The sequence below is a fragment of the Bombina bombina genome, chromosome 12 (genome assembly GCF_027579735.1).
Source record: "Bombina bombina isolate aBomBom1 chromosome 12, aBomBom1.pri, whole genome shotgun sequence".
Taxonomy (NCBI): domain Eukaryota; kingdom Metazoa; phylum Chordata; class Amphibia; order Anura; family Bombinatoridae; genus Bombina; species Bombina bombina.
The window spans coordinates 90,310,950-90,332,809 of record NC_069510.1 but is presented as its reverse complement, the minus strand read 5'-3'; the positions used below and the strand labels follow the sequence as shown (position 1 = coordinate 90,332,809).

Below are 21,860 nucleotides of genomic sequence, written 5' to 3'. Positions count from 1 at the left end.
TCTTACACCAGACCTACTGCGCTCCCCTGCAACCCAGGCAGCTTAGATAAAACCTCTGTAAGGGTAGTATTCATAACTGCGGCCATATCTTGCAGGGTGAAAGAATTAGACGCACTAGAAGTACTTGGCGTCGCTTGTGCAGGCGTTAATGGTTGTGACACTTGGGAAGAATTAGATGGCATAACCTGATTCCCTTCTGACTGAGAATCATCCTGCGACATACTTTTAGTAGCTAAAATATGTTCTTTGCAATTTATTGACCTTTCAGTGCATGAGGGACACATTCTAAGTGGAGGTTCCACAATGGCTTCTAAACATATTGAACATTGACTTTCCTCAATGTCAGACATGTTGAACAGGCTAGTAATGATTACAAACAAGCATGAAAACACTTTATTTAGTGAAAAAAATAACAATCTTAAAAAACGGTACTGTGCCTTTAAGAGAAAAAAAAGCATACACGTTCTGCAAAACAGCTTTAAAATGCACCAAATTTTTCCAAATTTTGCAAGCAGACACAATATATGTAGTTACGATTGCCCCACAAGGAATTTTAACATTTAACCCTTTGATGTGCAAACCGGATTGAAATTAGGCCTAAATCCGGAAACAAACCCCTCAGCACCTTGCCACAGCCCTGCTGTGGCCCTACCTGCCCTCAGGGATAGTAAAATATGGGGTAAAAGCTTCGATTTGGCCCAAAACATTCACCAGGGCCCTCAGGAGTTAGAGCTTGCTGCGAGAAAATAACTGCGCATCTGATGCGCGAAAATAGGCCCCGCCCATCTCACTCAATGTCTCTACAGCCTCAAAGAACCGCACCAGGGCGGTTTACAACTAGCCATGTGGGTTCTGAGACCCAAAAAAATAAGCCAAGTGTACCCTCAATAAAGTTGCCCAAAACGTTATTGCCCACAAAACGTTAAACAGCACTCCCAGTTCATAAAACGTTTGACCACAAACATTTACAACTCAGTGTCAACCATTTTTGTATTTAGCCCCTTTTGCAAGCTTAGTAATGCCCTTCTTATAGCTCTTAGGATTACTGCTTACCCTTACCCTCATGGGGATACTGTCAGCCTTTCTAAAATACACAGTCTCTCCAGAAAAATATGACTGAACATACCACACTGCTGCATAGCATGAAAACGTTCCTCACATTGAAGTTTCCTGTACTCCTCAGCCTCTGTGGGAACAGCACTGGACCTTAGTTACAAATGCTAAGATCATCATCCTCTAGGCAGAAGTCTTCATCCATCTGCTGCCTGAGAGTAAATAGTACACACCGGTACCATTTAAAATAACAAACTCTTGCTTGAAGAAATTAAAAAACTAATATTTTATCACCTCTTTCACTTTACCGTTCCTAGTACTTAGAGTAGGCAAAGAGAATGACTGGGGGGTGGAGCTAAGGGAGGAGCTATATAGACAGCTCTGCTGTGGTGCTCTTTGCCACTTCCTGTTAGCAGGAGGATAATATCCCACAAGTAAAGGATGAATCTGTGGACTCGTCTTACCTTATAGAAAAAATTAAGCCGGTGTTCTGTTCCAGTGGGGGAAAGGAGGGAGGAGAGGCAATGATGGGTATCCACTGTGAAATCAGTTGGGGGAAAGTGATCTGGGAGGGGGATAGGTTATTGAGGGAGGGCAGCTACACTACAGAAAAAAATGGGTATTTTAAATTTTATTTTATTTTTTAAAAATGCCTAAATTTGCAGCAAACTGGGTACTGGCAGACAGCTGCCAGTACCTAAGATGGCGGCAAATAGGTAGAGGGTTAGATAGCTGTTTTGGGGGGAGGGGTTTACTACCCTGCAGAAAATATATAAAAAATATATATATATATTAAAAAACAAACAAAAACTAACTTATTTTTAAACTGGCAGACCTTCTGCCAGTACTTAAGATGGGGGTGACCTTTGGGGGGTGGGGGAGGTAAGAGAGTTGTTTGAGAGGGGTCATGGAAGGATCAGGTGGGATGTGTCAGGTGGGAGGCTGATCTCTACACTAAAGCTAAAATTAACTGTACAAGCTACTTAATTAACCCCTTCACTGCTGGGCATAATACAAGTGTGGTGAGCAGCGGCCTTCTAATTACCAAAAAGCAATGCCAAAGCCATATATGTCTGCTTTTTCTGAACAAAGGGGATCCCAGAGAAGCATTTACAACCATTTGTGCAATGATTGCACAAGCTGTTTGTAAATAATTTAAGTGAGAAACCTAAAATTGTGAAAAAGTTAACAAATTTGTTTTATTTGATCGCATTTGGAGATGAAATGGTGGCATGAAATATACCAAAATGGACCTAGATCAATACTTTGGGTTGTCTTCTAAAAAAAATATATATAATTTTGATAGATAAATATAAAAAAAAGGCTCTATTTCTGTTTAAATGTAGTGATAGCAAAAAAATGCTAAAAATGCTCTGGTCTTTTGGGGAAGTTTTTTGTCTGAAATGCCTGGTCCTTAAAGTGGTTAATATAACAATGTTGGCTTTGCAAAGCTGGGAAATGAATAGTAAAGGCATTATCTATTTTTTTTAACAATAACAATTTTAGTGTAGACTGTCCCTCTAAGTACAGCCAAACAATAACATATTTGGAAAGGAAGAGTAGAAAATGTCTTCAAAGGGCATAGGGAAAAGGTTTGTGCAGGAAGGGTGGGCATTGATACCCAAACATTGTAAGCAAATCTCCTGATGAGGACAATTTACCAGCCACGTGCATTTGAACATTTATTCACTAAACAAAACCTCAATTTGGCTGCGGCATTCGGCTCTTTCCGTTGCTGTGACTATATGCGTTAAAAAAAAAACCACATATCTAAATTTGCACGTCTAAGATTTATACAAGAATTATGTTCTTTATTGAAAAACAACAGCACAGATTAAAAACATATTTTGACATATCTAAATGACAAACAGTGAATGTCTGAAATCCACACGGCTAGTAATATTTTTATCTACCTGCACAGAAGAGTGGACTGTGCTTCTACTGCTGCCAGTGCTTCCCTCTGAACTGGACGTCCTGGATGAATAGCTGCTGCTACAGAGACTTTTTGGAGGGGGATGTGGCAGTGGTAGAGGTAGCTCTAGAAATGCCGAGAAAAGTTAAATGAACAAAGCACAAAATATAAAGCGTATGGACATCAATGTAATTTTATATATGAATAGCATAAATTAGCAATTAAAGCTACAATGTCATGCTCTAATTTGTTCAGAGTGGCTCATTTTTGCATTACTAACCTTAGATAACTGTGTTTAGCCCAGCAAATTGATTAAATACAGAGGTAAAGTACACCTTTGAGTTCTAGAAGCATTGAAGCTCCCAAGCAGAACATGGCTGGTAAACAGCAGTCACAGGGCTCCACTAATCACCTACCATGTTCTGTTCAAACACCTAAACAAGCTAAAATCACATGACCTGCCAAACACCTGCCATGTACTGTAAACAAGCTAAAATCACATGAGCTGCCGTATTCTGTAAATGAGCCACAATCACATCATGACCTGCCATAATCTGTACATGAGCTACAATCACATGACCTGCTGTTTTCTGTACATGAGCTACAATCACGACCTGCCAAACACCTGCCGTATTCTGTACATGAGCTACAATCACATGACCTGCCAAACACCTGCCGTATTCTGTACATGAGCTACAATCACATGACCTGCCAAACACCTGCCGTATTCTGTACATGAGCTACAATCACATGACCTGCCAAACACCTGCCGTATTCTGTACATGAGCTACAATCACATGACCTGCCAAACACCTGCCATATTCTGTACATGAGCTACAATCACATGACCTGCCAAACACCTGCCGTATTCTGTACATGAGCTACAATCACATGACCTGCCAAACACCTGCCGTATTCTGTACATGAGCTACAATCACATGACCTGCCAAACACCTGCCGTATTCTATACATGAGCTACAATCACATGACCTGCCAAACACCTGCCGTATTCTGTACATGAGCTACAATCACATGACCTGCCAAACACCTGCCATATTCTGTACATGAGCTACAATCACATGACCTGCCAAACACCTGCCATATTCTGTATATGAGCTACAATCACATGACCTGCCAAACACCTGCCATATTCTGTACATGAGCTACAACCATGACCTGCCAAACACCTGCCATATTCTGTACATGAGCTACAACCATGACCTGCCAAACACCTGCCATATTCTGTACATGAGCTACAACCATGACCTGCCAAACACCTGCCATATTCTGTACATGAGCTACAACCATGACCTGCCAAACACCTGCCATATTCTGTACATGAGCTACAACCATGACCTGCCAAACACCTGCCATATTCTGTACATGAGCTACAACCATGACCTGCCAAACACCTGCCATATTCTGTACATGAGCTACAACCATGACCTGCCAAACACCTGCCATATTCTGTACATGAGCTACAACCATGACCTGCCAAACACCTGCCGTATTCTGTACATGAGCTACAATCACATGACCTGCCAAACACCTGCCATATTCTGTACATGAGCTACAATCACATGACCTGCCAAACACCTGCCGTATTCTGTACATGAGCTACAATCACATGACCTGCCAAACACCTGCCGTATTCTGTACATGAGCTACAATCACATGACCTGCCAAACACCTGCCGTATTCTGTACATGAGCTACAATCACATGACCTGCCAAACACCTGCCATATTCTGTACATGAGCTACAACCATGACCTGCCAAACACCTGCCATATTCTGTACATGAGCTACAACCATGACCTGCCCAATACCTGTCGTGTTCTGTTCAAGAGCTAGAATCACATGACCTGCCAAAAACGTGCCTTGCTCTGCTCATGAGCTACAATTACATGACCCAACACCTGCCGTGTCCAGCTTGGGAACAGATGAAGACATCATCCCTTACTATGTTTAATGTTGTTACTGTGAAAAACACGGGAGTCAGTTCCATTGCCTGGCTTCTCAACTACTTAAAGGGACACTAAACAATGCAAAAAAGTTAGCTTTAATCTCTCTATCCATATTTAATAATTATATTTGTAATTAGCTTTGCGTGTAAGATTATTAAAAATTTATTGATTTCCAAACCCACTGTACTCAAATTATTTTTCATGCACGAATCATTAACGATAACCTGAGTTATCAAGATGTCGGACTTTGTGAGTAATGCGCATGCGCGATCTTCTTTACACGTCATCCAATACGTCACGTTCCATTGAAACCGCAGACCGTCTGAATCGATATGTGCAAATAGATGTTACAGCGGAAAAGACCAGGTAAGAACGTTACGCTGCGCGAATAACCCTTACAATAACGAGCATTAAATTAACAAATTATTTGACTGGGAGCATAATTATGAATGAAACCCCTAATATTTTGAAATTGATTTCTTGCTGATATAAGTTGGTTGTATTATTACTTAAGTATAAAGTTATTATTAATGCATTTTCTTAATTATTGCTTACTTTTTATATACATTTTGTGAAATACTACTCAGAAATTAAATTGCAAGCAACTTTAATGTCTAATAATATATATATATATATATATATATATATATATTACAGCATGTTTTAGGGCTTAAAGGATATGTGTCCATAAATAATTGCAAACAACTATAAGTAATAGTATTGACAATAAAATTCAGTAAGCGCAATTAAATACCAAAAAAAATAAAAAAGTATTTAAATATTACCTGTTATACAATGTCTATTTCAAAACACGAGTTCAATGCAGCAACTTTAGAATGAAAGGAATATAAACATTCTCTAAAATCAGTCACTGATTAAAGGGACAGTCAAGTCCAAAAAAAACTTTCAGGTTTCAAATAGTAATTTTAAACAACTTTCCAATTTACTTTTATCAACAATTTTGCTTTGTTCTCTTGATATTCTTAGTTGAAAGCTAAACCTAGGCTGTTCTTATGCTAATGTCTTAGATCTTGAAGGCCGCCTCTAATCTAAATGCATTTTGATAATTTTTCACCACTAGAGGGCATTAGTTCACGTTTCATATAGATAACATTGAGCTCATGCACGTGAATTTACCATGGTGACAGCTCTGATTGGCTAAAATACAAGTCTGTCAAAAGAACTGAAATACAGAGGTAAAACGTGTATAATTATCACTGTGTTAGTTATGCAAAACTGGGGAATTGGTAATTAAGGGATTATCTATCTTTTAAAACAAACAAATTCTTTTGTTGACTGTCCCTTTAAGTTTGTGGGTTGAAAATAGACATCCAAATAACAGCAATAAATTACGCTTTTAATTCTATTAGACGGCTTAGCATGTAAACAAGCCGTATCTAGTGTGAATCGGACTACCTATTCAATTGATCGCATTTTGTAAAGCACATGAGTTGTTCCAGTAGCTTAGTTTGGGTAAGTGAGGCATCAAAGCGGAAATCTGTGCATGAGCAAATAGCTGTATCGTATTGCGCATGCGCCGGGTGACAAAAACAAGTGATGAGGATATGCACGAAATTGCAGTGTGATTGGAGAATATTTTTTGTAAAAAAGGCACCATAAACGGGGGTTTGACTTCGATGACGTAATTTTCAAAATCTAATTTATAATTTTATTCAGCTTCTAACGCTCGTTTTCAGGACAAAGTGGGTAAGTTTTGATATTTAAGTTTTTGAGATACGATTGTGATAATATTCTTATAACGAAAAATTTAAAGTTTTGGAATCCTTTAAAGTGAAGGTAAACTTTGTTGAATGAAAGCCCGGTTTTTAAAAATACTATTAAAAACAGGGGCACTTACATTTATCAAAGTTTAGAAAGCAGCCGTTTTGTTGAAAAACTTACCGTTCTTCTTTTCACAGCCAGAGCAGCTTCCCCCACCCGGAGATCCTCTCTTCACACGTCAGCAATGACTAATCCGGCTTCCTCCAATCACGGCTTTCCCCCCAGAGTAATCATTGCCTGAGGACATGCCGTGATTGGAGGAAGCCGGATTAGTCATTGCTGACGTGTGAAGAGAGGATCTCCGGGTGGGGGAAGCTGCTCCGGCTGTGAAGAGAAGAGAGGTAAGTTTTTAAACAAAACGGCTGCTTTCTAAACTTTGATGAATGAAAGTGCCCCTGTTTTAATAGTATTTTTAAAAACTGGGCTTTCATTCATCAAAGTTTACCTTCACTTTAAGACACGCAGAGCTGTGGACCATTTGTGCAGAAAAATACAGTGGGTTTTTACACTTTGGATAATATATATTTAGGGGTAGGAGGGTGTGTTCTGTTCCAGGCAATCAAGGGGTTATACCACTGCTGTTCATTAAACTATTGACAACTTCTCTCTCACACCACATTGTATTAGCATTGGGTTGGGCAGGGATGAAGTTTTGCAAGTCACAAGCAACAAGTAGTGTCACTTATTACTCCGCTCCTGAGATATCCAATGCGGCTACCCGGCACACTGCCTCTCGCAAGGAATGGCAACAAGGAGCACCTGCAAAATGCTTACCTTGCCCCTATCTGCTACTTACACTCAGCGCAGGTGCATGTCATCATTGATAGCTGGGCACTAATCATCAGGTAGGTAGTGTAATATATACATCAAGCCTCTGATTTCTAGAAGTTGGACACATTTTTTTTTTACGATGACATGACAACCTGGTACCCTGGATTTTTCAAGCCATTTAAAGCATGCAAGTAAGTAAGACATTAGAAAGTGGTTGCAGCGTAGACCAAATGTGAAATATTTGTTTCAGTCAATGGATGATTTCTTTATTTATGAATATTTTAAAAACTTGTGGAGATGGTTTTTCGAAGAGGGCAGCGGGAGATAAAAAAAAAAAATATGTTTTGCTTCTCTGCTTTCTGGAAACTATCATACAGACAAAAAGACATGTTTGTGAGAATATACTTTTTACACAATAAATGTCACTGTCATGTGATACACAAGAAGAGGCAGTAAACAGGTTTAGTACCAGAGGGCTGAGTAGATTCTGCTGCTGGTTCCTTTGTCTTCTCTTTCTCCCCCTGGTATCGGGGTTCAGGAGCAGGAGAGGGAAGTGAACAATGAGGCATTGATGAGAGTCTACTAGAAGCAGGATTTTGGGGTGCTGGGTCACAATGCAAATATTCTAAGCCCCCTGTAATAAGAGAAAAACAGAAAATTAGATAAAAACAAACGCTCAAGCTCTTCAGTTAAAAGTGGTGTACACCAAAGATGGTGATTTGAGTAAAGTCATCTGCATGTACAAAAACCACACAGATTTATATATTCATACTGTACAACCAACTTAACATAGGTGAGCAAAAGAATCTAGAAAGCTAGGAAAGAACCATTTGTGAAAAAGCAAAACTAATAGCGTAACCATGAAAGCATCCTGCCTTGTATCAACGGTTCAGGCTGGTGGTGGTGGTGTAATGGTGTGAGGGATATTTTCTTGGCACACTTTGAGCCGCTTAGTACCAATTGACCATTGTTTAAATGCCACGGCCTACCTGAGTATTGTAGCTGACCATGTCCATCCCTTTATGGCTACAGTGTACCCATCTTCTGATGGCTACTTCCAGCAGGATAATGCACCATGTCACAAAGTTCAAATCATCTCAAACTGGTTTCTAGAACATAACAATGAGTTTACTGTACTCCAATGGCCTCCGCAGTTACCAGATCTCAATCCAATAGATCACCTTTGGGATGTGGTGGAACGGGAGATTTGCATCATGGATGTGCAGCCAACAAATCTGCAGCAACTATCTGCTATCATGTCAATATGGACCAAAATGTCTGAGGAATGTTTCCAACACTTTGTTGAATCTATGCCAAGAAGAATTAAGGCAGTTCTGATGGCAAAAGGGGGTCCAACCCGGTACTAGCGAGGTCTACCTAATAAAGTGGCCGGTGAGTGTATATCTAAAATGGTGAGAGGGCCCCTAGATACATAATAAAAAGTTATGACTGCAGAATGGAACAAACAATCTTTTCTGATTAGCAGAAATACATAAAGTATGTATTACTCCTAAAGTTAAAATGAAATGAGTTTTGAAGTCATCCAGGTATATAAACCTAGTCACAGCAACACTTGGATACACTTTAAATCTATCTAGAGAATCTCCTATGAAATAACAGCTGTAGTGCTGTAGATTCAACAAAGTGTTGGAAACATTCCTCAGACATTTTGGTCCATATTGACATGATAGCAGATAGTTGCTGCATTTACCTCCCTGCAGTAAATCTAGCCTTAAAGACTGTATAATATGTTGTCCTTGTAGAGTCTTACAGACAGTACAATATATCACCCTAGTAGAGGATGTTTGTTTCTTCTTTATCATCATCATCATCTACAGGTCTAGTAGGTAAACCCTGACTCTCTGCCCTTTGAAACAAAGGCAGAAACACAAGACCAACGCCTTCTCTTTTACATTCTTCTCTCCTTGATGCATACAGACTCCATTGTGCCATGTCACACCCTCACCCTACTTCCATTCCTGTGTCTCTCGCTATCCAGGATGCCTTTACATATCCTGTGTTTCCCTTAATAAACTGAGCCTTTACTTTCTTTGTTATTGGGTAACAAGTTGATAAGCCTGCCCAGAGGGCAATCTATTTGTTAAAAATGCAACCACCCCCAAGCTACAAAAAATAAAGTAAAAATACAGAAAAAAATAAACAAAACTATCCATAATAATAAAATTAAACCTAAACTAATACCCCTATAAAAATAAAAAAATCCCCCCCAAAATAAAAACACCCCCTAATCTAATACTAAACTACCAATAGCCCTTAAAAGGGCTTTTTGTAGGGCATTGCCCTAAATAAATCAGCTCTTTTACATTAAAAATAAACAAAGTCCCCCGTAACAGTAAAACCGACCCAAATAAAAAAAAAAAATAACACTAATGAACCTAAACTACCCATTGCACTTAAAGGGGCATTTGTATGGGCATTGCCCTTAAAAGGGCAATAAGCTCTTTTGAACTGCCCTTAAAAGGGCATTCAGCTCTTTTTGAAATTGCCCAAAAATCCCTAATCTAAAAAAAAAAAAAATTATAAAAAAAAACAACAACACTAAAGCACCAAAGAGGTACTCATGGTTTCAGAAGTCCGGCGGAGAAGGTCTTCTTCCAGGCGGATCCATCATCTTCATCCACAGCGAAGGCGGCGAAAAGCGGAAGTCCGGAGCAGTCTTCCCAGATGTGGCGATCCTCGGCGGTGGTCACCTGTGGTGGCGTCAGCGGTCCGTGGAGGCTCCTCTTCATCCGATGTCCGTCGTATACTGAATATTGAATGCAAGGTACCGCAATCAATTTGGGGTATCTTGCATTCCTATTGGCTGAATTTTTCAAAACAGCCAATAGGATTAGAGCTACTGAAATCCTATTGGCTGTTCAAATCACCCAATAAGATTTTGGTAGCTCTCATCCTATTGGCTGATTTTGAAAATTTAAGCCAATAGGAATGCAAGGTACCCCAATAAATATGGGGTACCTTTAATTCAATCTTCAGTGTGCGGCGGACGATCGCATGAAGAGGAACCTTCGCCGAGGACCGCCACATTTGGGAAGAACGCTCCGGACCTCCGCTCCGCCTTCACTCTGCGCACATCTGGGAAGACCGCTCTGGATGAAGATGATGGACCCACCTGGAAGAAGACCTTCTATGCCGGACTTCTGAAACCGTGAGTACCTATATGGGGCTTTAGTGATAGTTTTTTTTGTTTTCTTCTTTGGGGGGTTTAGATTAGGGTTTATTGGGCAATTTGCAAAAGAGCTGAATGCCCTTTTAAGGGCAGTGAAAAAGAGCTGAATGCCCTTTTAAGGGCAATGCCCATACAAATGCCCCTTTAAGGGCAATGGGAAGTTTAGGTTTATTAGTGTTAGCTTTTTATTTTTATTTTGGGGGGTTTGGTGGGTGGGTGGTTTTACTGTTAGGGGGGACTTTGTTTATTTGTAATGTAAAAGAGCTCATTTCTTTAGGGCAATGCCCTACAAAAAGCACTACCAAAAGGTCTATTGGTAGTTTATTTTTAGATTAGGGGGTGTTTTTATTTTGTGTTTTTTTTTTTTTTTTTATAGGGATTAGATTTAATTTTTTATTTTGGATAGTTGTTTATTATTTTTTGTAATGTTAGCCTTTTTTATTTTCTGTATTGTTAGATTAATGTAATGTAATTTTTTTATTTTAATTGTAATGTAGTATTATTTTTATGTAAGTAAGGGGTTAATTTAGGGGGTGTTAGGTTAGGGGGGCTTAGTCATTAAATTAGTTTTTGCGTTGTGGGGGTTGTCGGTTTAGGAGTTCATAGGTTAATTAGGTTTAATGCGTTTTGGAGGGTTGGCGGATTAGAGGTTAATAGATGTATTAGGTAGTTTGCGATGTGGTTGGCGGATTTAGGGGTTAATCATTTTATTGTTTTTTTCTTAATACTTTGTTGCGGGCGTTTATTTTATTTATTACTTATTGCGGACGGTTAGGTTTTTTTTAATACTTTTTGCAGCAGTTATTTTTTTTTGTTTGTAATGCTCCGTTTGCCTTTGCTGCATCCCAGTGGATTCTTTCATCACCCTGCATTTTCAGAATCAACCTGAATGCAGCTTTGCTGCATCCAGGTGAATTTTTTTGGCAGCGCGCACAGCCAATATTCTGTTGGCTGCCACGCGCTGCCAACATTCCTTTGAGGATGCGTGCGCAACTGCCGACGGCGACTGACGCGTTACAGTATAGATGAGCGATTGTTTCTGTGATAAGAGATTAAACAGACAGCATTACATCACATGAGTCTCTTCAGGACAAATGCAAAAACACAACAGATCTGGTTGCACGCAAAAGCCTTTCACTCTGGTCAGCCACCACTTCATCAGCTAGTGTATTAGTATCCAGTCCAAGCCTGCTGCAGTTAGAGTGGTTGATCACTTGCAGTCTGGAGTCCTAGCGGTAATCCTGCAAGCCATAAACAAGTATTTATGCCCATTGCCAACACATAACCCTTATCCCAAATAAGCAACTGACAAGCTTTTTAGAACTTATCTGAGAGCAGGAATCCAGGATGCATGTGTGCTGAAACAAGTAGGTAGATCAGAAGTGCAGAAGGATCATACTGACTAACAAAGGGCAATCTGAAGGTATCCTCAGATTCAGCTACAGCTCCTAAATACTTTAGACAAACACAAAGGTTATCCTCACATATGTAGGGCTGCCTGTATGTTGGGACATGAGCTAAGGTGCAGTAGTGATCACAGGGTGCCAAGAAAAGTCAACATTTGTAAAATGAATACATCAGACTGAAGAAGAGCTGCAGCTAAGGCTACAATAGTCCTAAAGATAGAAACTTAACTGAATCAAGCAGGTGTGAGGCCCTATGTAGGTACAAGGGAATAACGGTTTAAACGTATGGGAGCGGTTTCTATTTATCTTATATTATCTTGCAATCATGAGACCATATACCCAACAGTACTGAATATGGATCTACAGCCATAAACCCTTGTTTCTCAGCCTGGGGTAGCTGGAGCTTTGGCAAGCAGAGATCTAGCACTTGTCGTCCTGTTATTTTTTGCCCTGATGCAGCTAATGTAAATATTTCTTGTATCACAGAAATCAGTGTTTCTCAGTTCTACCCTGAAGCACAACCAACAGGCCAGATTGTATTTCACTGCTTGACTGGTCAGCTGCTCGCTCACTGTGACTGACTCGCATGTGTTCAGGTAAAGAAAAAGGTAGTGTGGATTATACTCCAGTATTGCATTCAGTAATAATATTAGGGGCACGTATGGGAAAATGCATTGCCTTTAGGGGCACTAGCTACAAGAAGGTTGAAAAACACTGAATTAAACCAAACAATATAGTACTCAGAATTTTTACAACATCATTTTAAATTAGGGGGAGATAAAAGGTGAGTTTAAAATCCTCCACTACGCACAAAATATAGAGAAAATAACTTATTGTGTAGTTCATTAACAAATCTAGAAAGGCCCGAAGGCTTGTTTTCCCACGGAAAACCTCTGAATTACATTGTTTCCAATACAGCGATACTTTGGCGTAAAGGGAATCTGCTGAAAAGCAGACTGAAGTAAAAAGGTGTGTCATTGTGTACTTAATTTGCATTTCTTACCCAGAATCCTTTGCTGCATTGGAAACAATGTAATTCAGAGGTTTTCTGTGGGAAAACAAGCCTCTGGGCCTGTCTAGATTTGTTAATGAACTACACAATGAGTTATTTTCTCAGAATTTTTATATATATATATTAAAAAAATTTTACAGTGAAATATTTTATTATATCCTGTTTTGCATTAAATACAAGATTAAGTTTAATGTTAAAAACTTAAGGGACATGAAACCCACCATTTTTCTTTCATTATTCAGATACAATTTTAAAAAAAGTTTCCAATTTACTTTAGTTATGACATTTGCTTACCATCTCTTCTTATTCTTTGCTGAAGAGATATCTAGATAGGTAGCGTGCACACGCCTGAAGCACTACATGACAAGATATAGTGCTGCCATCTAGAGCTCTTGCTAATGTATAAAACATTGTTGCAAAACTGCTGCCATATAGTGTTGCAGACGTAGTGCATTGCTGCTCCTTTAACTGAGGATACCAAGAGAATGAAGCAAATTTGCTAACAGAAGTAAATTGCAATAGTTTTTAAAACTGAATGCTTTAACTAAAACATTGTAGGTTTTACTTTCATTTTTACTGCTTGCCCCTCCCTCCTCACACTTAGGCCCTTGTGCAGATCTATTCCCCAACTTTAAGATTTTCTTTAGTATAAAATTGGATTTATTCACTTTGTATCCCTTGTTGAAGGAGCAGCAATGCACAACTGGGAGCTAGCTGAACACACTGGCTGAACCAATGATGAGAGGCATATACATGCAGCCACCAATCAGCAGCTAGCTATGCTTTTCAAGAAAGGATACCAAGAGGACAATGTAAATTAGATAATAGAATATGCAAATTTCAACAACTTTCCAATGTACTTTTATCTAAATCTGGACAGTAAAGTCTACATGAAACTTCAAATTCAGACAGAGCATAAAATCTTTCAATTTACTTTTATTAGGAAGTTTGCGTTGCTATCTCAGTATCCTTGTCTGAAGAGTAACCCTAGGTAGGCTCAGGAGCAGCAATGCATTGGTGGGAGCTAGCTGCTGATTGGTGCTGCACATATATGCCTCGTGTCATTGGCTCACCAGATGTGTCAGCGCTATGGAATTTGGAAATGCCTTAAAATTAAATATAAATAATAGCGTGTTCAACTGGCTCCCAGTAGTGCATTGCTGCTCCCTACTTGTCCACAAAGGATTCCAGGAGAACAAAGCAAATTTCATAATAGATGTAAACTGGAAAGTTGTGTAAAATCTCTGTCTGAATCAATAACGTTTCTGGCTTTACTGTCCTTTTACATTTGGCAAGTACAAGAGGCAAAAAAACATAATTTATGCTTACCTGATAAATTTATTTCTCTTGTGGTGTATCCAGTCCACGGATCATCCATTACTTGTGGGATATTCTCCTTCCCAAGAGGAAGTTGCAAGAGGATCACCCACAGCAGAGCTGCTATATAGCTCCTCCCCTAACTGCCATATCCAGTCATTCGACCGAAACAAGCCGAGAAAGGAGAAACCATAGGGTGCAGTGGTGACTGTAGTTTATATTAAAATTTAGACCTGCCTTAAAAAGACAGGGCGGGCCGTGGACTGGATACACCACAAGAGAAATAAATTAATCAGGTAAGCATAAATTATGTTTTCTCTTGTAAGGTGTATCCAGTCCACGGATCATCCATTACTTGTGGGATACCAATACCAAAGCTAAAGTACACTGATGATGGGAGGGACAAGGCAGGCTTAAATGGAAGGAACCACTGCCTGAAGAACCTTTCTCCCAAAAATAGCCTCCGAAGAAGCAAAAGTATCAAATTTGTAAAATTTTGAAAAGGTATGAAGCGAAGACCAAGTCGCCGCCTTGCAAATCTGTTCAACAGAAGCCTCATTTTTAAAGGCCCAGGTGGAAGCCACAGCACTAGTAGAATGAGCTGTAATCCTTTCAGGGGGCTGCTGTCCAGCAGTCTCATAGGCTAAACGTATTACGCTCCGAAGCCAAAAAGAAAGAGGTTGCCGAAGCTTTCTGACCTCTCCTCTGTCCAGAGTAAACAACAAACAGTGTAGATGTTTGGCGAAAATCTTTAGTAGCTTGTAAGTAAAACTTTAAAGCACGGACCACGTCCAGATTATGTAAAAGGCGTTCCTTCTTTGAAGAAGGATTAGGACACAATGATGGAACAACAATCTCTTGATTGAAATTCTTGTTAGAAACTACCTTAGGTAAAAACCCAGGTTTTGTACGCAGAACTACTTTAAATAACTATCTGATAATCCTTTTTCCAAACCCTCTTGGAGAAAGGACAATATCTTAGGAATCCTAACTTTACTCCATGAGTAATTCTTGGATTCACACCAATAAAGGTATTTACGCCATATCTTATGGTAGATTTTCCTGGTGACAGACTTTCGTGCCTGTTTAAGGGTATCAATGACTGACTCGGAGAAGCCACGCTTTGATAAAATCAAGCGTTCAATCTCCATGCAGTCAGTCTCAGAGAAATTAGATTCGGATGATTGAAAGGACCTTGTAGTAGAAGGTCTTGTCTCAGAGGCAGGGTCCATGGTGGAAAGGATGACATGTCCACTAGGTCTGCATACCAGGTCCTGCGTGGCCACGCAGGCGCTATCAAGATCACCGATGCTCTCTCCTGTTTGATTTTGGCAATCAGTCGAGGGAGCAGAGGAAACGGTGGAAACACATAAGCCAGGTTGAAGAACCAAGGCGCTGCTAGAGCATCTATCAGTGCCGCTTCTGGGTCCCTGGACCTGGATCCGTAACAAGGAAGCTTGGCGTTCTGGCGAGACGCCATGAGATCCAGTTCTGGTTTGCCCCAACGATGAACCAATTGAGCAAACACCTCCGGATGGAGTTCCCACTCCCCCGGATAAAAAGTCTGATGACTTAGAAAATCCGCCTCCCAGTTCTCTACACCTGGGATATGGATTGCTGATAGGTGGCAAGAGTGAGTCTCTGCCCAGCGAATTATCTTGGAGACTTCTAACATCGCTAGGGAACTCCTGGTTCCCCCTTGATGGTTGATGTAAACCACAGTCGTGATGTTGTCCGACTGAAATCTGATGAACCTCAGGGTTGCTAACTGAGGCCAAGCTAGAAGAGCATTGAATATTGCTCTTAACTCCAGAATATTTATTGGGAGGAGTTTCTCCTCCTGAGTCCACAATCCCTGAGCCTTCAGGGAATTCCAGACTGCACCCCAACCTAGAAGGCTGGCATCTGTTGTTACAATTGTCCAATCTGGAGGAATAGAATGAAGAACACGGCAAGATTTTAGAAGCTTTGATAACCTGGATTCTGTCAGGTAAATCTTCATTTTTACAGAATCTATCAGAGTCCCTAGGAAGGAGACTCTTGCGAGTGGGGATAGAGAACTCTTTTCCTCGTTCACCTTCCACCCATGTGACCTGAGAAATGCCAGAACTATGTCCGTATGTGACTTCGCAATCTGAAAGCTTGACGCCTGTATCAGGATGTCGTCCAGATAAGGGGCCACTGATATACCTCGCGGTCTTAGGACCGCCAGAAGCGATCCCAGAACCATTGTAAAGATTCTTGGAGCTGTAGCTAACCCGAAGGGAAGAGCCACAAATTGGTAATGCCTGTCCAGAAAGGCAAACCTTAGGAACCGATGATGATCTTTGTGAATCGGTATGTGAAGGTAAGCATCCTTCAAATCCACTGTGGTCATGTACTGACCCTCCTGGATCATAGGTAGGATGGTCCGAATAGTTTCCATTTTGAACGATGGAACTCTGAGGAATTTGTTTAAGATCTTTAGATCCAAAATGGGTCTGAAGGTTCCCTCTTTTTTGGGAACCACAAACAGATTTGAATAAAAACCCTGTCCCTGTTCCGACTGTGGAACTGGACAGATCACTCCCATAACTAGGAGGTCTTGCACACAGCGTAAGAATGCCTCTTTCTTTATCTGGTTTACAGATAATCTCGAAAGGTGAAATTTCCCTTGAGGAGGGGAAGCTTTGAAGTCCAGAAGATATCCCTGAGATATGATCTCCAACGCCCAGGGATCCTGAACATCTCTTGCCCACGCCTGGGCGAAGAGAGAAAGTCTGCCCCCTACTAGATCCGTTACCGGATAGGGGGCCGTTCCTTCATGCTGTCTTAGAGGCAGCAGCAGTCTTTCTGGCCTGCTTGCCTTTGTTCCAGGACTGGTTAGGTTTCCAGCCCGGCTTGGATTGAGCAAAAGTTCCCTCTTGTCTTGTAGCAGAGGAAGTTGATGCTGCACCTGCCTTGAAGTTTCGAAAGGCACGAAAATTAGACTGTTTGGCCTTTGATTTGGCCCTGTCTTGAGGAAGGGTATGACCCTTACCTCCAGTAATGTCAGCAATAATTTCCTTCAAACCAGGCCCGAATAGGGTCTGCCCCTTGAAGGGAATGTTAAGTAATTTAGACTTTGAAGTCACGCCAGCTGACCAATATTTAAGCCATAGCGCCCTACGCGCCTGGATGGCGAATCCAGAATTCTTAGCCGTTAGTTTAGTCAAATGAACAATGGCGTCAGAAACAAAAGAATTAGCTAGCTTAAGTGTTCTAAGCTTGTCAAGTATTTCAGTCAATGGAGTAGCTGTCTGAAAGGCCTCTTCCAGAGACTCAAACCAGAACGCCGCAGCAGCAGTGACAGGCGCAATGCATGCAAGGGGCTGCAGAATAAAACCTTGTTGAATAAACATTTTCTTAAGGTAACCTTCTAATTTTTTATCCATTGGATCTGAAAAAGCACAACTGTCCTCGACAGGGATAGTGGTACGCTTTGCCAAAGTAGAAACTGCTCCCTCCACCTTAGGGACAGTCTGCCATAAGTCCCGTGTGGTGGCGTCTATTGGAAACATTTTTCTAAAAATAGGAGGGGGGAAGGGGGGCGGAGCCGGCCAACGTCTGTGATGGCCGCATGATTTTTAGCTCCGGTTAAAGGAGCTCTTTCCGTGGCACTTTGAGGGGACATCCAGGCCACTATCAAGCTGGAAAAGGCAACTTAACATCAGGCTAAATGCAGGAGCATCGAATGAAATGCCCAGATCGATAATCTGAGGAGGTTGGCGACGGAACCAGATTCCAGAGCACAACAGGCCTAAGTGCGCACCACGCTAAAGTGAGAAGACAGTATACGCGCCATCGCTACAAGGGGTAAGAGTGTGGCACTTAATGCTCCAGCGATCACACATAAATCTATCGTAAGCCCCCTCTGAGGAAAATAACCTATAGTCCTGTCGCCAGTACAACTTAACACCTGGAAAAGGCCACACAATAAAGCTAATAGCGGAACTTATTTAGGCCGGACAGACTATCATTAACTACTGGGGCAGAAGCATTACACTCCCCGCAAATACAGCCCTTTAGAAAACATTTAAAGCGTCGTGCAGGGATAAACAGCTGCTTATGATGTACTACCTTTAAACATGTGAACAGCCCCTAACAGAAACCGCAGTAAACAGCTTAAAACGACATTGATCTACAGAAGTGCACAAGCTTAAAAGTTTACACGCCACCTCACTAATAGTTGTGCTTATGCAGATTAACACAGATTGACAACATACAATTGGTAAAGATACAGTTTTACATAACATCTAAAGGGGACATTGTTTATTTTCTTTATATCTTTATCCTGATCTGGAATACTTTGTGCTACTTTTACACTGCAAAGTGACTAAGCTAAATTATAGGTTGGAGATTGAAACTCACCAGTCGCACTATTATTGCAAAGCCAGAAATGGCATCTAGACGCACACCTAGGCCAGACAAAAACATTAAAAGCCTAGCACCCTCCAATGCAAAAATGGACAATTTTTTTAAAGTTCTAGAATCCTCCATGTCAGCTACAGCTGATCCGCCAGACACTGAACAAACCACTTCTGACGTGGACTCTCCTACTCTCCTCACTAAAGCAGACATACAAAATCTGCCGACTAAGGCAGACTTTGCATCCTTTTTCACCCAAGTGGGGAAACTTATTAAAGAAGGACTATCTGAAGTCAGGAAAAATCTCTCAGACTTGGGGGATAGAGTTTTACAGACAGAAGAGGACTTGGAACAATTTTCAAATACTCCAGAACTCCAGAACCGTACTCTTCAAGTACATGATGATATGATACAGCAGCTTCAAAACCAAGTCGAGGACTTGGATAACAGAGGGAGACGGCAGAATCTAAGAATAAGAGGCATCTCAGAGAAAGTTACAACTTCTCAAATCCAGCAACATCTACAGCAGATGTTCCAGTACATCTTACAAGAAGATATTTCAGCCATCCCTCTAGACAGAGCTCACCGGGCACTACGCCCGAAACCGCCAGACGATAAGCCGCCTAGGGACATAATACTGCGATTTCAAAACTTCAAAGACAAGGAGAAAATAATGACAGCCTCTCGGAAAACCCGCCAAATCCTGTTCGAAGGAGATACAATACAAATATATGCGGATCTGAGTAACATCACTGTCTCCAAACGCAGAGAAGCGAGATACCTCACTACACACCTGCAAGATTTAAAAATACCCTACAGATGGGGTTTCCCTTTCTGCATTAAAGTGCTGCATAACTCTCAGATTGTCACATATAGCCACCCAGACGACCTCCAGCAATTCTGCGACAGTCTAAAGATTCCTCTTCCATCTATACGCTCTACACCCGCTCCATTGTCAGGTGATAATCTACCATCAACGGCACCGAAGCAACAGAGACTTGCCTGGACAAGAGTCTCCAGGAAAGCTAACAAAGGGAGCCAGAAAATAGCCCGACAAGAAGAAGGACCGACCTGAAATTAAAAAGCTAAGAGACTGGTTACCCTTACAAATGTTTATTACCCGGTATAATAATATGCCCGGAACCTAGAAATATCTGGTAACATGTATAGAAAATGTTTTATACCTAAATATAGATAATTGTATTGTTGCATCAGAGTAGATTGATACTAACTGGCCAAGCCCTATCCATCCCCCAGCTAGGCCACCCCTATAAAATATTTAAACTCCAGATGGAAATGCTCCGTCATGGTAACTTCCTTTACTTACTATGATCCCCCCATCTTGTTCGAAATACTGTTTTAAATATTGTTGTTATATTATTAGTTATGCTGTGTTATTGTTAATGTTTTATTTGTTTTACTTACACTCTTTATTTCTTCTAGTGGATCCTCGTACTAGAGGGGATTGCTACTCCCTATACAACTTTTCTCTTCCCTCCTACCCTTTATCCGACAGAGACGAGGTTGAAAGGTACCAACAACAGACACCCAAGCTCAGGTATTGTGACACACAACCCGTAAACACTAACATTGAACTAGTAGAAAACCCTTCCACATTAAGCATAGTATTCTATAGACTTACAAGCAACATTACGCAAACACCATTATACATAACATATATGGCAGTCCCTGATCTTTTGTTAATCTCCCAAATGTCAAAGGCCTAAATTCACCCACCAAAAAATCCATTGCCCTCAATTGGTTTCACAAACATAAGGGAGAGGTGATTTTCCTACAAGAAACCCATTTCTGCAAACATTTGACACCGAAATGCTCCCAGTAGGATACTTTAATTCAGCCCCTACTAAGAGAAACGGAGTAGGTATACTATTTAGACATAATATCCCTTTTCAACTCACCCAGCAGCACACAGACAATGAGGGACGATTTTTGATTCTAGTGGGCACACTCTACAGCCGCCAAATCACTTTTGCAACATATTATGCACCAAACACGGGCCAGGCTCGTTTCTTTAAAAAGCTGATCAGAACATTACTAGAGGTGACACAGGGTACACTGATTCTGACAGGAGATAGCAATGTGGCTATGGAACCACCACTGGATTGTTCTAACAAAAAAAGCTCAATACCCAAGAGTTATTTGAGCGCCATTTCAAGGGCCCTACGCAGTGCAACACTCTTAGATACCTGGAGAATCCAGCACCCCACACAAAAGACATATACTTTTTATTCCAATCCCCAAAAGTCATATTCCAGAATAGACCACATATTCATAGACCAGAGGAGCCTACCCCTAATGAAACATTTGGAAATTTTGCCAACCTCATGGTCTGACCATTCGATGGTAACACTGTCCTTGGCCCTACCAGACAAACCCCTTACTGACCCCCATTGGCGCCTAGACTAAACACTTCTACTACAACCACTAATTAAAGATAAAATTACGCGCTCACTCAAAGACTATTTCATGCACAATGCAATCTCAGATACATCTCCTGCTCTAGTCTGGGAAGCACACAAAGCAGTAATTAGAGGGGAATTCCTGAAGCAGAAATCTATAATGAGGAAAAACAATAACGAAAAATACATCATGCTAATCCATCAACTCCGAGATATAAGAGGCTACATATGCAAACCCCAACTAATGAACAATACATAACTGAATTAACAAAGGCTAGGCGCGAATTAAATGAATTGCTCAGCAGAGAGGTGCAGAGAAAGGCAATCTATTTAAACAAACTATATTTCATAGAAGGCAATAAGGCAGGTCCACTATTGGCTAGAACCCTTAAAACTTGCACGAATACCCAATTTATCCATAAATTGTCACAGCCAGCCACACCAGGGGAATACACCCATGACAGTAAAACAATTGCAAAGGTCTTTAGAGATTACTACAAAAACCTTTACAATATCCCTGTGACCCCATACTCCTCGGACCACGGGGCAATAGATTCTTACATACAAAGGGCCAATATTCCAACTCTACCTGACCACATCTCGAAACAAATGGAAGACCCCATATCCTCCCAAGAGGTTATTGCAG

General features: G+C 40.8%; 1 protein-coding gene across 1 annotated transcript in view; it reads right to left on the bottom strand.

The window, feature by feature from the left end:
• Positions 1-21,860, bottom strand: part of IRAK1 (interleukin 1 receptor associated kinase 1) — a 351,555-nt gene that overhangs the window by 208,211 nt on the left and 121,484 nt on the right. The window contains exons 3-4 of the mRNA XM_053695661.1: positions 7,953-8,117; positions 2,967-3,091 (exon numbers count right to left, since the gene is read on the bottom strand). Of these exons, the coding sequence (XP_053551636.1) occupies positions 2,967-3,091; positions 7,953-8,117 (290 nt within the window). The remainder of the gene's footprint in view (positions 1-2,966; positions 3,092-7,952; positions 8,118-21,860) is intronic.